General features: G+C 36.0%; 1 protein-coding gene and 1 long non-coding RNA gene across 2 annotated transcripts in view; both read left to right on the plus strand.

Moving 5' to 3' along the window:
• LOC125252611 (probable E3 ubiquitin-protein ligase HERC1) overlaps window positions 1-1826 on the plus strand; it is an 87520-nt gene extending 85694 nt beyond the window's left edge. The window contains 1 exon segment of the mRNA XM_048166050.1: window positions 256-1826. Within this exon segment, the coding sequence (XP_048022007.1) occupies window positions 256-441 (186 nt within the window). The 3' untranslated portion in view covers window positions 442-1826.
• A 2578-nt stretch (window positions 1827-4404) lies between these two features.
• Window positions 4405-12803, plus strand: part of LOC125252613 — a 46651-nt gene continuing 38252 nt past the window's right edge. Inside the window, exon 1 of the long non-coding RNA XR_007181251.1 lies at window positions 4405-5715. This is a non-coding gene — a long non-coding RNA (uncharacterized LOC125252613). The remainder of the gene's footprint in view (window positions 5716-12803) is intronic.

The raw sequence follows: 12803 nt of genomic DNA on the forward strand, positions 1-12803 counted from the left end.
TTATCAGTAGAATATCAGCCAATCAGATTTGAGAACCAGAAAGAACTGTTGTATAAATATATATAAGGAATGAAGGTTGTTCCTGAAAGGTTTAAAGGTATTAGCCAATGATACAGATATCGCCAGATTAATCAGCTTGGCTGATTAAAGGTGTCTGGAAGGCGTAGTCAGCATACTGTAGTATGTACTTTCCATGCAGTGTGTGCGTTAAGATGAAGCCCAGGTCTTTACTTTCTCTTTATGTTCTCTCAACAGCCTATGAACGGCCTTCCTACGGCCCAGACGTGCTTCTTTCAGCTCCGCCTTCCTCCCTACACAAGCCAGGCCATATTAGCCGAGCGCCTGCGCTACTCCATTCACAACTGCCCCTCCATAGACATGGACAACTACATGCTGTCACGCAACACTGACCCAGCGGACGGCTCTGACACAGAATACTGAGGCGGTGCTCCCAAAAACAGACAGTGTCATGCTACAAAGCACAAACAAACACAACAAAATAACAATATCATAAATGCCTCCGGCCGTACTTCTTCCTCATACATGCAATACAATTCTCAGTCATAAAGCCTCACGTACGTACTCTCTGCAGTACCCAGAATGCACTGCAAATGCCAGTTCTTCCACCAGGTCAAAGGGAGAATATTTAAGCAATTCATTTAGTTATTTATTAATTTTTTGTATCATATTCGTGTCTCTGAATGTTGCAGGAAACTTCCTAAAAACTAATTTCTAAAAAATATTACACTAACACCATTACAAGCGCTGTGCCTGGAATGGTCGCGAGGTTTCTCTTGGCGTTAGCGACAAAAACTGGGGTCAGTTTGTGGGTGAGCACTTGGCAGCTAGCTTCCTGTCCCAGTTTATGCCAAAGGCTTTTAAACTACTGTACTGTACTATAGATGATACCCTCTGACTCAGTGGGGGAAAAAGTACTGTTAGTCTGGGAAACGAGCCTCAGAGCAATCGGCGTTTGGGGAGCTGGGGCGTTTGTGCGGAGCTAGCTTGTATCTTAAATGAATGTATACTTGCAAATGCCATGCACGTGTGCACTCAACCATACTTTTATTTGCCAAATACTGTACTGAGGCTGTACATTAAATAGGGTTTAATGAATTTTAGCCTTTTTTTGCAACTGTGAAACAGCGTGTGGAGACATTTGGTGATTTCTGTGTTCGTCTGTGGATTCTCACAGAGCGGGAGTGCTGGTTTTGTTACGCTATGCTGACTGATCATCAGTGTTATGTGTTTCGGGGCTTGTGTGCCTCAGTGCTGGATGTAAAACATGTTTTGACTGTTTTTACTCATGTGGTGAACATGCGTTTGACAGAGGAGATTCCCTCCTACTTCTGTATGTGGTGGTTTACAGTATTGCTAAATTATTATTATTTGTTTTTTTCCCCCTAAATATTTATCTGAGTGAGCTTTTTGTGTTGGAAAAGAGAATGAGGACTGTTGCGTTGTTTTGCACTTTAGACCTGTATGTATTGCGCTTTAGCAAAAGAGGAAAATCTTATTCGCTACGATATTTACAGATTTCAAACTCCTTTATCTAGAGATTCTCTTATCCTGAGCCACTACTGATATAAAGCTCTTGGCTGAATTGTTTTTATTGAAGTATCCAGAACTAACTTGAACAACGAAAGATTTCTTTAAGGCTGATTCATTAGGCTATGATATGGTGGCATTTTAGGATGCTTCAATTTCAGACTAAGCCATAAAACAAGAATGATTCAAAAAGATTCCTTAAACTGGATGATATCTTCTGACGATGGCCTCTCAGATGGAAGATGCACTGTACTGTAAATTAAATTTTGTGTACAGACTTTTGTGTCAGCTTGGTAAGTCATTTCAATTTGGTTGTAAATGTTTTTCTTTCTGATTATGCACAGGCTAGTTTTTGTTTATGTCTGCCATGAATTTCTGTTTATATTCCAGCTGTTCAATCAGAGTCTCTCATTTCCAAAGACAAGACAAGGGGAAAAAAAAAACTGTGTTTCCTCTCTGAATCATTCTACTCATCCAAAGGATTGGAAGTTGCATGTGATACATGTAAAGTGTGTGTGTGTGGGCCTAAAACTAACTTGTTGCCACTCCTGCCAATGGCCGGTGACTTAAGAAAATGTACCGGTCAAAACTATTTTTTACCAGCCATGAAACAAAAACAAGCAGTTATGACACCAATATTTTAGATACTAGTGAAAATTAACAATCCTCTATTCCAATTTCGATACCACGGCTAAAACTACTAGCTTAACTAATATAATTTTTATAGCCTAACAGTCTAACTGTAGTTTTTGGATGCAGAAATTTAATAAAATGGGCTAATCAAATAACACTGCATAAACTTCATATCCTTTTTAAAGTTCAAGAGCAGTGGGTGATTTTTTTTTTCCTTTGTTGTTTGGTTTAGATTAAAAACGTAGACAGCAGCAGGATTATTAGGATGCTGTCACTTTAAGACCGAATGCACACGCGGTACAGATCAAACGTTGTTAGACTATGCAGTGTTATTTATTTGATTAGCCTACTTTATTAAATTTCTGTACCTGAAATCTACTTTCTCAACTGAAGATATAACCGACGGACCGTGTTTAGACAGGCATTTTTCGACATCATTTTTGTGTGAATTTGTCCGCTCAAGCACAGGAAGGAATGAAAGAGAGCTCAACTTAGTATTTGAGACGTTGCTTTCAGCGCGCGCACTTTGGATGTTTTGGATGTCGAACTTCCCTCACAGGGTGAGTATTGAATTCCCTTTTGTGTGTTCTAGCTCTTGAATATTTACAATGGAAAGGCTTAAACTTTCGTGATGACACAGCACTGACCCGTCAACTGTACAGAGCGTCATTCACATTGGTTCACGTTCATTTTCTCACAACATTGCATTGTTAGAATTCATAAAAATCTTACCGGCCATCTGGTAATTGGGCGTGGCAAAATGGCTCGATAAGTTGAATAGGGAAGTGCTATCGAGCCATTTCCGAAACCCATAACAGACGTAAATTTTCACCACGTCTGACGCGTGTGCAAAGTTTCATGAGTCTGTTCCATTTACGTGTTCTCTGAATGCTAAAGAGGAGCCTCGCCTAGCCTCTGAAGGAAGTGACTTGGAAGGACCAGTCCTGCCAAGGAAGTATCCTTGACATTGAGAAACGCCTACGAGGTTTCATCGCTGACATCGATTTTTACTCGCATTTGGTGCTTGCCGTTAATTTTAGGCCCCTTAAGATGTGCTCGAAACACTCTCTACACAAGTACAAAAACACAAACTGGTTGGTGTCTGATTCACAAACAATTTTGTTCCAGTTATTTTTAGTGAATCGCAATCATGCAGCGTGACCAGTGTAACTGTCTTTACACCAATCTTTATTCTTGAAACAAGTGATTCTTATGATTCATTTATATTAATGAATAGACTACCATTCTGGACTTTTCAAAGAATTTAAAGAATTTGTTTTTTTTTTCCAAGGATGCATTACATTTATATATATAAAAAAAGTAACAGAACATTCTTGAATATTTGGTTGTATCAGTAGTATTGTAATTCTGTAAGTATGGTTCAAAAGTCTGGGGTCAGTAAGATTTTTTTCCCCCTTTTTTTTTTAAAGAAATTAATACTTTTATCCAGCAAGGACACATTAAATTGATCGAAAGTGTTATGTTTCAAAATATATGTTTTAAACTTTATTCATCAAAGAATCCTGAAAAATAAAATATCATCCCAGGTGAAAAAATACTATAGTAATTTATAGTAAATACTGTAGTGTTTTTGAACCATACTATAGTAAAGTACTTGAATTAATTTGTTGTGGTAATTCTATAGTTGCTGTGATAACATAACAACTATAGTAATATAAACAAATTACTTTACCCAATACTGTACTAAGTTTTCTACTACAATATAAAGACTAAAGTATACTACAGTATTTATTACAGTTTAACTGTAGTTCACTACTACAGTTATACGACTTTCTTCTTTCTGATGAACACAATCTGAGATATATTAACAAATATCGTGATTCATCCGAGCTTTATAATGGAAGTGAGAGGGATCACTTTCACAGTTAAAAAAAAAAGCTTACGCTATGTCCTATGCCTTCCCTATTCAACTTATGGAAAAATCTTAACTGATGCGAAACCAGTTCCATTTTCTTCATAAGTAGAATACAGAAGGCGGAAGATATTTTACTTCATAACTTGTTAAATATGGATTTTTTTTTTTTTACACAAACGCATCGCTTCGCTTCAGAAGGCCTTTATTAACCCCCTGGAGCCGTGTGGAGTACGTTTATAATGGATAGATGTGGATGGATGCACTTTCTTCAGCTTCATACTCATTGATCCTACTCACTGCCATTATAAAGCTTGGATGCGTCAGGATTTTTATTAATATAACTCTGATTGTGTTCATCAGAAAGAAGAAAGTCATATACACCTAATGGCTTGAGGGTGAATAAAGCTTGGGCGAATTTTCATTTGAAAGTGAACTAATCCTTTAAAGAAAATTTTGATAAAATAAAAGAAGCCATGGTGAGCATATGAGACAAAGAATTTAAGCAAAATGGACATTATAACTGACATATACATAATCAGAATCAAAAGAAATCAAACAGAAAGCTTGTGAAGGGGAATCAAATCAAATCATGCACTTGTGTATTGTATGTTTTTAGCTGTCAGACTAGCTGTAGACATTACAGTATGCACATACACACACACACACACACACACACACACACACTTTCTCAATTAAGTACAGAGTAATTATGCATAATTTACTGTTATTACTTGTAGTAACATTGTGCGTCACCTTAAAATTAGTGTTACCAAAAACAAAGTGTAAAACAGAATATAACTTTCTTCACTCATCGGTTTTGGTTTCTTCAAAGAATCTGTGACAATTAAGCTCAATTTTTTCTTCTGTTGTTTAACAATATAAAATTAAGTAATGCATATGAGATTTTTACAAATTCCATCCTTCCATGTTTTTTTGGACAAATGGGGTTGTAAAAATGCCCCCTGCCACTGACTCTACTCTATATTCAATTAACAGCAGGGTCTATCAGATGACCGAACGGAATCAAGCTGAGCTCGGTCTTATCATGCTGCGATAATTCGGTTGAGTGCAAGCTTATTTTTAGTTTCTTTACTCAATTACAATACTGTTTTCAGACAAACAAATCATTTATCTCCATCTTTCTTCATATGCATCCCATAACAAAACCTAATCAGATTACTCTTAGTATTGAAGTGGTACAATCAAGCTAAATGTGGTGGAAAACGCGGGCAGAAGGGGCCAAACCGCTCTAAAGTTGCAGACCACCGTTAGCACAAAGAGGTGCATTTTGTTCTCCAGAGATGCTATCGTTTTGATAAATTGAGCATGCCACCCGTCCTCTGAGACAAGAGGAAAGCGATTGTGATAATGAGCATCCTTGACTTGCTCCAATGAATTATGGGAGGAAGCGAAACCCGCCACTGATGACTGAGAGGATCAAAGGGAGCGAGAATGAGGAGGGGGAGACACTGATCTCAACTGCTTTGATGTGTTAGAGTGCTTGTGTTCATGCAGGTCTAAAGAGACGTTTGGAGAACCATCCTGAAGAGCCTCAATCATCATCATCATCATCTCGGTCTTCTGCTGATGACATGGACTTTAGATCTTAACTTGCTTTTATGTGAAGCTCTTCAGTGTTCAGATCAACAAATTTGGAGGTAGCCAGACTTTTGACTAATAACATACAATCTACTCCATACACTGCTAGTTCACACTGTTCCAGCAATCACCAACAGCCTAATCACCATTGAAATGTTGTGTTTGTCGGGGCAAACTAGCCTTTATTATCGCCAAGAACCACCCACTTAACAAACGTGATAAAATATACACTACCGCTCAAAAGTTTGGGATCGGTAAGATTTTTAATGTTTTTAAAAGAAGTTTTGTCTGCTCAAGGCTTAATTTATTTAATTAAAAATACAGTAAAAACAGTAATATTGTGAAAAATTATTACAATTTAAAATAGCTGTTTTCTATTTGAATATATTTTACAAAGTAATTTGTTCTCATGTTGGCAAAGCTGAATTTTCAGCATCATTACTCCAGTCTTCAGTGTCACATGATCCTTCAGAAATCATTTTAATATGATGATTAGTTCCTCAAGAAATATTTGTTATTATTTTCAATGTTGAAAACAGTTGTGTACTTTTTTTTTTCAGGATTCCTTGATGAATAGAAAGTTCAAAAGAACAGCATTTATCTGAAATACAAAGCTTCTGTAGCATTATACACTACCGTTCAAAAGTTTGGGGTCAGTAAGAATTTTTATTTTTAATTTTTTGAAAAGAAATTAAAGAAATTAATACTTTTATTCAGCAAGGATGCATTAAATCAATCAAAAGTAACAGTAAAGACAATGTTACAAAAGATTATATTTCAAATAAACGCTGTTCTTTTGAACTTTCTATTCATCAAAGAATCCTGAAAAAAAAATATTGTACACAAATATTTTGTACAATTGTACACATTAAATGTTTCTTGAGCAGCAAATTGACATTAGAATGATTTCTGAAGGATCATGTGACACTGAAGACTGGATTAACGATGCTGAAAATTCAGCTTTGCCAACACAAGAATAAATTACATTTTAAAATACTTTCAAATAGAAAACAGTCATTTTAAATTGTAATAATATTTCACAATATTACTGTTTTTACTGTATTTTTAATTAAGTAAATGCACCCTTGGTGAGCAGAAGATATATATATATATATATATATATATATATATATATATATATATATATATATATATATATATATATATATATATATATATATATATATATATATATATATATATATATATATATATATATATATATATATATATATATATATATATATATATATATATATATATTAGACATTTGCATATGTGTAAGGTTGTATTATCTAGTGGGACATTTTATATGTATTTATTTATTAAACCAAGCAATGATTAAACTTAAGATATTTTTGATGAAATCTGAGAGGATTCTGTCCCTTCATCACAACTGGAACTTTGACGCATCAAAAAGTTCATAAAGAGATTATAAAACTAATCCATATGAACGATCGCTTTATATGATGAACACATCAGTTGTGGTAAACGGAAGCTCAAGCATGTGAGAAGTGCATCATTCAGGTTCAGTTGAGCTTCTGTTTATGTTTGCTAATCAATGTTTATATATGAATAAAAGTCTAAATTAAATCCGTTTATCATATAAAGTGATTGAGTCTCTTCCCAAAAGTTGGACTAAACCACTTCATATGGATTTAGTTTTCCGATCTCTTTATGAATTTTTTGAAGCGTCAAAGTTCCAGTTGTGAAACAACTGGAGGGACAGTCAGATTTCATCAAAAAGATCTTCATTTGTGTTCTGAAGATGAACGAAAGTATTACAGGTTTGGAACAACATGAGGGTGAGTAATTAAAGACAGAATTTTCATTTTTGGGTGAACTAACCCTTGAAGGATCTGCTGCTAATGTCTTGGTGCCAGAGACCACAGGACACCTTCAGGGGTCTTGTAGAGTCCATGCCTCGGCAGGTTGCCGCTGTTTAGGCAGCACATGGAGGGCCAACAGCATATTAGGCAGATGGTCATAATTCCAACTACATTCTTACAACAAAATGTCAGAGCAAAACTGAATGCCAATATGCTAGGGTTTTGTGGGTACTTGTTAAAGAGGGGTTTTGGACAGTTTAGTTATAACTTTGGATTGATTCATGTTTTAATTGGTCTATTGTGTACTAACCTTAATAAGTAAAGCTATAAAGATGTGCTGACTCAAATCATTTTCAAAATCTGTGCAGAGTTTAATTCAGTAGTCGGGCATTTCAACTGCCAATGGGGGAAAGTCGAACTGTACATTACCATACTTCAATTATTTTGCAATTTAAAAAACAAAGTATTTATTTTCATCTGTAATGATAACTGCAATTTACTTTAGTGTGTGTGTGTGTCTGTACTTTATATATATATTATATATTAGGATTTATACATGACACATTCCTGGAACGGTGTCATCTAAATCTGACACTACTGACACATAAACTAACAATTGCGCATTATAAACTCACAATTCTGACTTCTTTTCTCGTAATGACGAGTTATAAAGTCCAATTTTGAGGAAAAAAAGAATAGCAAGTTATCACAATTGAGTGTTATAAAGTCAGAACTTTGAGATATAAACTCACAATTTTGAGTTATAAATTTATATTATGCAATTCAGACTTTATAACTCCCAATTGTGAGTTTATATCTTGCAATTCTGACCATGCAATTGAGTTGAGTTTATATCACAATTAAGACTTTATAACTCTCAACTGAGTTTATCACACAATTCTGAGAAAAAAAGGTAAAAAATTACGAGATGTAAACTTGCAATTTTGAGAAAAAAAGTCTCAATTACCTTTTCATTTTATTCAGTGGTGGAAACAAGCTTCCATAGTTATTGGTTAATTGATGACCCTGCACAGCTCCTAATTGTACCGCTATCACTGTGACTTAATGTATGCCCAGTTTGCTGAATCAGCATCCATGAAGCCCATTCCTCAGGAATGTTTTGTGTGCAGAGGGAAAGCATGCTGTTGGCTGACCTTATTAGGCATCTGTTTTATGCATGTACCTGTGAGAGATTCCCGCCCCAGTCAGCAGCCTTGCAGCTGGTCCAGGGATGGTGGAGTCGTCAGCTCAGGGCTGTTTTTATAGGGTCATTCATCTATCACGGGCAGAGCGCACAAATTTAGAAAGGGCATTGGAGAATGTCAAACCAAAATATTACTGCTGAGCAAGAACTGCACGGAAAGAAAGACCAGACAAGAGAAAGAAAGAAAAAGAAGTTTCATTAGGGTGTCTGAGTAAAATCTGTGATCCAACCCACTCGGCAGTCAGCCCCACGTTTGACCGAAGGAGGCCATGTAACGTAAAGCAGCGTATAACGCTGATGTAGATGAAAATTTGAAATCACATGGGGAAACAGAACTGGGTGAGTTCCCATTTATACAGATGAGAGAAATTAATTCACTCCAGCATATCGGAGTCATTTATCTATACAAACTACAGGATCTGAGTTAAAAGTTTTGCATAGAATAAAAAATGAATGTTAATACAATATTACATAGGGAATAGTGGGGTAAGATGTGTCAGTGGTAAGTTGTTCCACTGTTAATATTTGTTATGTGACCATATACTGTATTTAGAAGGAGCTCAACACAGCTGTCCCTGAGTGAGAGATGCAAATGTGATTATCTATCATCTATCTATTATCTATCATCTATCTATCTATCGTTTTTCACTCTTGCTAATCGTTCTATCTGTCATTCATTTTGTCTATCTATCTATCTATCTATCTATCTATCTATCTGTCTATCTATCTATCTATCTATCGTTTTTCACTCTCGTTTATCGGTCTATATCTATCTATCGTTTTTCAATACTGTTTATCATTCTCTCTGGCATTATCTATCTTCACTTTATCAGTCATTCACTCTATTGTTCATTCTGTCTATCTATCTATCTATCTATCTATCTATCTATCTATCTATCTATCTATCTGTCATTTTCACTATTGTTTATCATTCTCTTTGGCATTCTATCTATTTTCACTCTATCGTTCATTCACTCTATCGTTCATTCTATCTGTCTATCGTTTTCACTCTCTATCTATCGTTTTTCACTCTATCTGTTTGTCTGTCTGTCTATCTATCTATCTATCTATCTATCTATCGTTTTTCACTCTTTTATAGTTCTATCTGTTGTCCATCCATCCATCATATAGCGTTTAGGTTGAACTACAAGGCACTGCAAAGAATGCTGCTAGTTCTATCCGAAATGTAATCAAATTAAAGGTGCCGTAGAACGTGTTTTCAAATGATGTAATATAAGTCTAAGGTGTCCCTTGAATGTGTCTGTGAAGTTTCAGCTCAAAATACCACATAGATTTTTTTTTATTCATTTTTTTAACTGCGCCGATATCCATATCATTAAATATGCGCCGATTCAGGCTGCGGCCCCTTTAAATTCTCGTGCTCCCTGCCTCCGAGCACGTGATTGTGTTAAACAGCATAAACAAAGTTGACACAGCTAATATAACCCTCAAAATGGATCTTTACAAAGTGTTCGTCATGCAACATGTCTAATCGCGTAAGTATGGTATTTATTTGGATGTTTACATTTGATTCTGAATGAGTTTGAGGCTAGTGCTCCGTGGCTAAAGCTAACATTACACACTGTTGAAGAGATTTATAAAGAATGAAGTTGTGTTTATGAATTATACAGACTGCAAGTGTTTAAAAAATGAAAATAATGATAGTCTTGTCTTTGTGAATACAGTAAGAAACGATGGTAACTTTAACCACATTTAACAGTACATTAGCAACATGCTAACGAAACATTTAGAAAGACAATTTACAAATATCACTAAAAATATCATGGATCATGTCAATTATTATTGGTCCATCTGCCATTTTTCGCTATTGTTCTTGCTTGCTTACCTAGTCTGATGATTCAGCTGTGCACAGATCCAGACGTTAATACTGGCTGCCCTTGTCTAATGCCTTGAACATGAGCTGGCATATGCAAATATTGGGGGCGTACATATTAATGATCCTGACTGTTACGTAACAGTCGGTGTTATGATGAGATTCGCCTGTTTTCCGGAGGTCTTTTAAACAAATTAGATTTACATAAGAAGGAGGAAGCAATGGAGTTTGAGACTCACTGTATGTCTTTTCCATGTACTGAACTCTTGTTATTCAACTATGCCAAGGTAAATTCAATTTTTAATTCTAGGGCACCTTTACATTTATGGTAATTATACAGTACCACTGCATCCCCATCTGATACCATGGTACTGCCATTGTACTCTTTGTAAAGGTGTCATCTTAGAAGGAAAAATATGTTGCAGCTAAATAAGTACATTTGTGTGAGTCCAGAAGTTTTGCATAAGAGTTCTTGGTCAGGTTTCAGCAGTGTTACTGCATTGCTGAACATACTGTTTGGTTCCCTATAAACCACTCCAAAATCGAGCGCAGCGTTAGTTTAGTCAGGCCACGTAGGCATAGTGCTGCGACCAGCTGTCAATTCGCTCCAATCATTACCATTCTCCTATCTGACACACATATATATGTGGCATTACTACTCGGTAAGTATGCTCAAACTGCTCGCAACCCTGCCTCCCATATTACAGTGCACCTTCTGGTTGTCGTCTTCTTTTGTTTCAGATCACTAAGGCTTTCAAGTCCTAGATGTCCCACTGCCACGTCTACACATTACCACTGTTCGCTATTAAAGACATCACTAAGTGTCTTAATTGTCTATGTATTTCCAAGCTGATGGTCCCGGGGGGTTAAAGCTAAAGCTCTTGTATGTTCAATTAATTTTGGAGCAAGAACCCCCATAAGGAACCATACCTCCAAAGATAAATTGTTTCAATAAACTCAAGTAACTTGCCAAAGTGGTCCGGTCTGAACTAGTTTTAAGTTGTATTTGTGTTGTATTTTATTTGCACAGATGAAGGGGATTATGTGGTCAGTTGTTTGTAACAAATGACTTTGTCATTTGTTCTGTGCATCCTGATGTTGTGATTAAAAAAACAGGCCACAACTGGATGGTGCTATGAGTGGTCACTATGTGAACTGTGATGTCTTTGTGACATCATCATTCCCATTGTTTCCAAGGCAACACAGCCAGCTGTGACGCAGGTGATTTGATACTCTCTGCGGTCACATAAGCTAATGTTTACTTGCTGCAGAAGATGCTGTGAAATGTTGAATGCATCATCATCTCTGCCACATGCAGTGACAAACATGCTCACCACTGCGGCATGTACAAGAGCACTCAGATAACATGCATTTAAATAATAAACATACACGTTTCAGTGTTATAATGGAAAGTCTTGTGCATGCAGGAGAAATGAAGTCTGGCATCTGCTCTGCTACATGCACTGTGAGTAGCTGCATTCAGCCTTTACAGTGGATGCATCATAACTGACCCATGCACTGGGAGTCAACTGCATGTGTGCGTGCATGCCACTCTTGATCTGTGTGAATGTGATGATTGCTGCTGTTGGTATTGTGCACCAGTGGATCATGCAGTTGTCTGAGCACACCAGAAATTGTTACATAAATTAACTAATAATGTATCAGATAATCTGGCAGTGACTCTCAACTGGTCTGATCTGAGGGTTGTAAATGGCAAAAAAAAAAGTTAAACGCAAATAATAAAATGCCATTTAATTGTTCATAGTCGGGATAGCAATTTAAATTGCTTCAAAAAGTGAAGAAAATAACATTTATATTTTGTTATACAAACTGTAATTTTGGTGCAAAAGTATCTTTCACTTAGAAGCTAGTTAAGCTTATTCCAGTATTTAAAAATTGAAAACATGAGCACATTGATGCAAGATTGAAATTATGAGCCAGACTATTTGCAAGGTGGATAAACATGGTTTGGGTCAAACACTGCATTTTGTGAGGTGAATTATTGGCTGCAGAGAGCATGAAAATATCAAAATTCTATTTTGTATGCTAAACAATTTTGGTACTGTGTTGTGTTGCAACTTGATCAATGAATAATCTGGGCCTGAACCAAACCAGTTGGAGAAAGTTACTTTTAAAAGTAATGTATTACAATATTGCGTTATTCTGTAAAAAAGTATCTGTTTACTTAGTAAGTATACTTAGTTACTTTTTATGGACAGTAATGCATACAATACTTTTGTTTTACTTTCTCTCACCTGGGCTGGGCTTGCTTTTTTGTTT

The sequence above is a fragment of the Megalobrama amblycephala genome, linkage group LG18 (assembly GCF_018812025.1).
Source record: "Megalobrama amblycephala isolate DHTTF-2021 linkage group LG18, ASM1881202v1, whole genome shotgun sequence".
NCBI lineage: Eukaryota > Metazoa > Chordata > Actinopteri > Cypriniformes > Xenocyprididae > Megalobrama > Megalobrama amblycephala.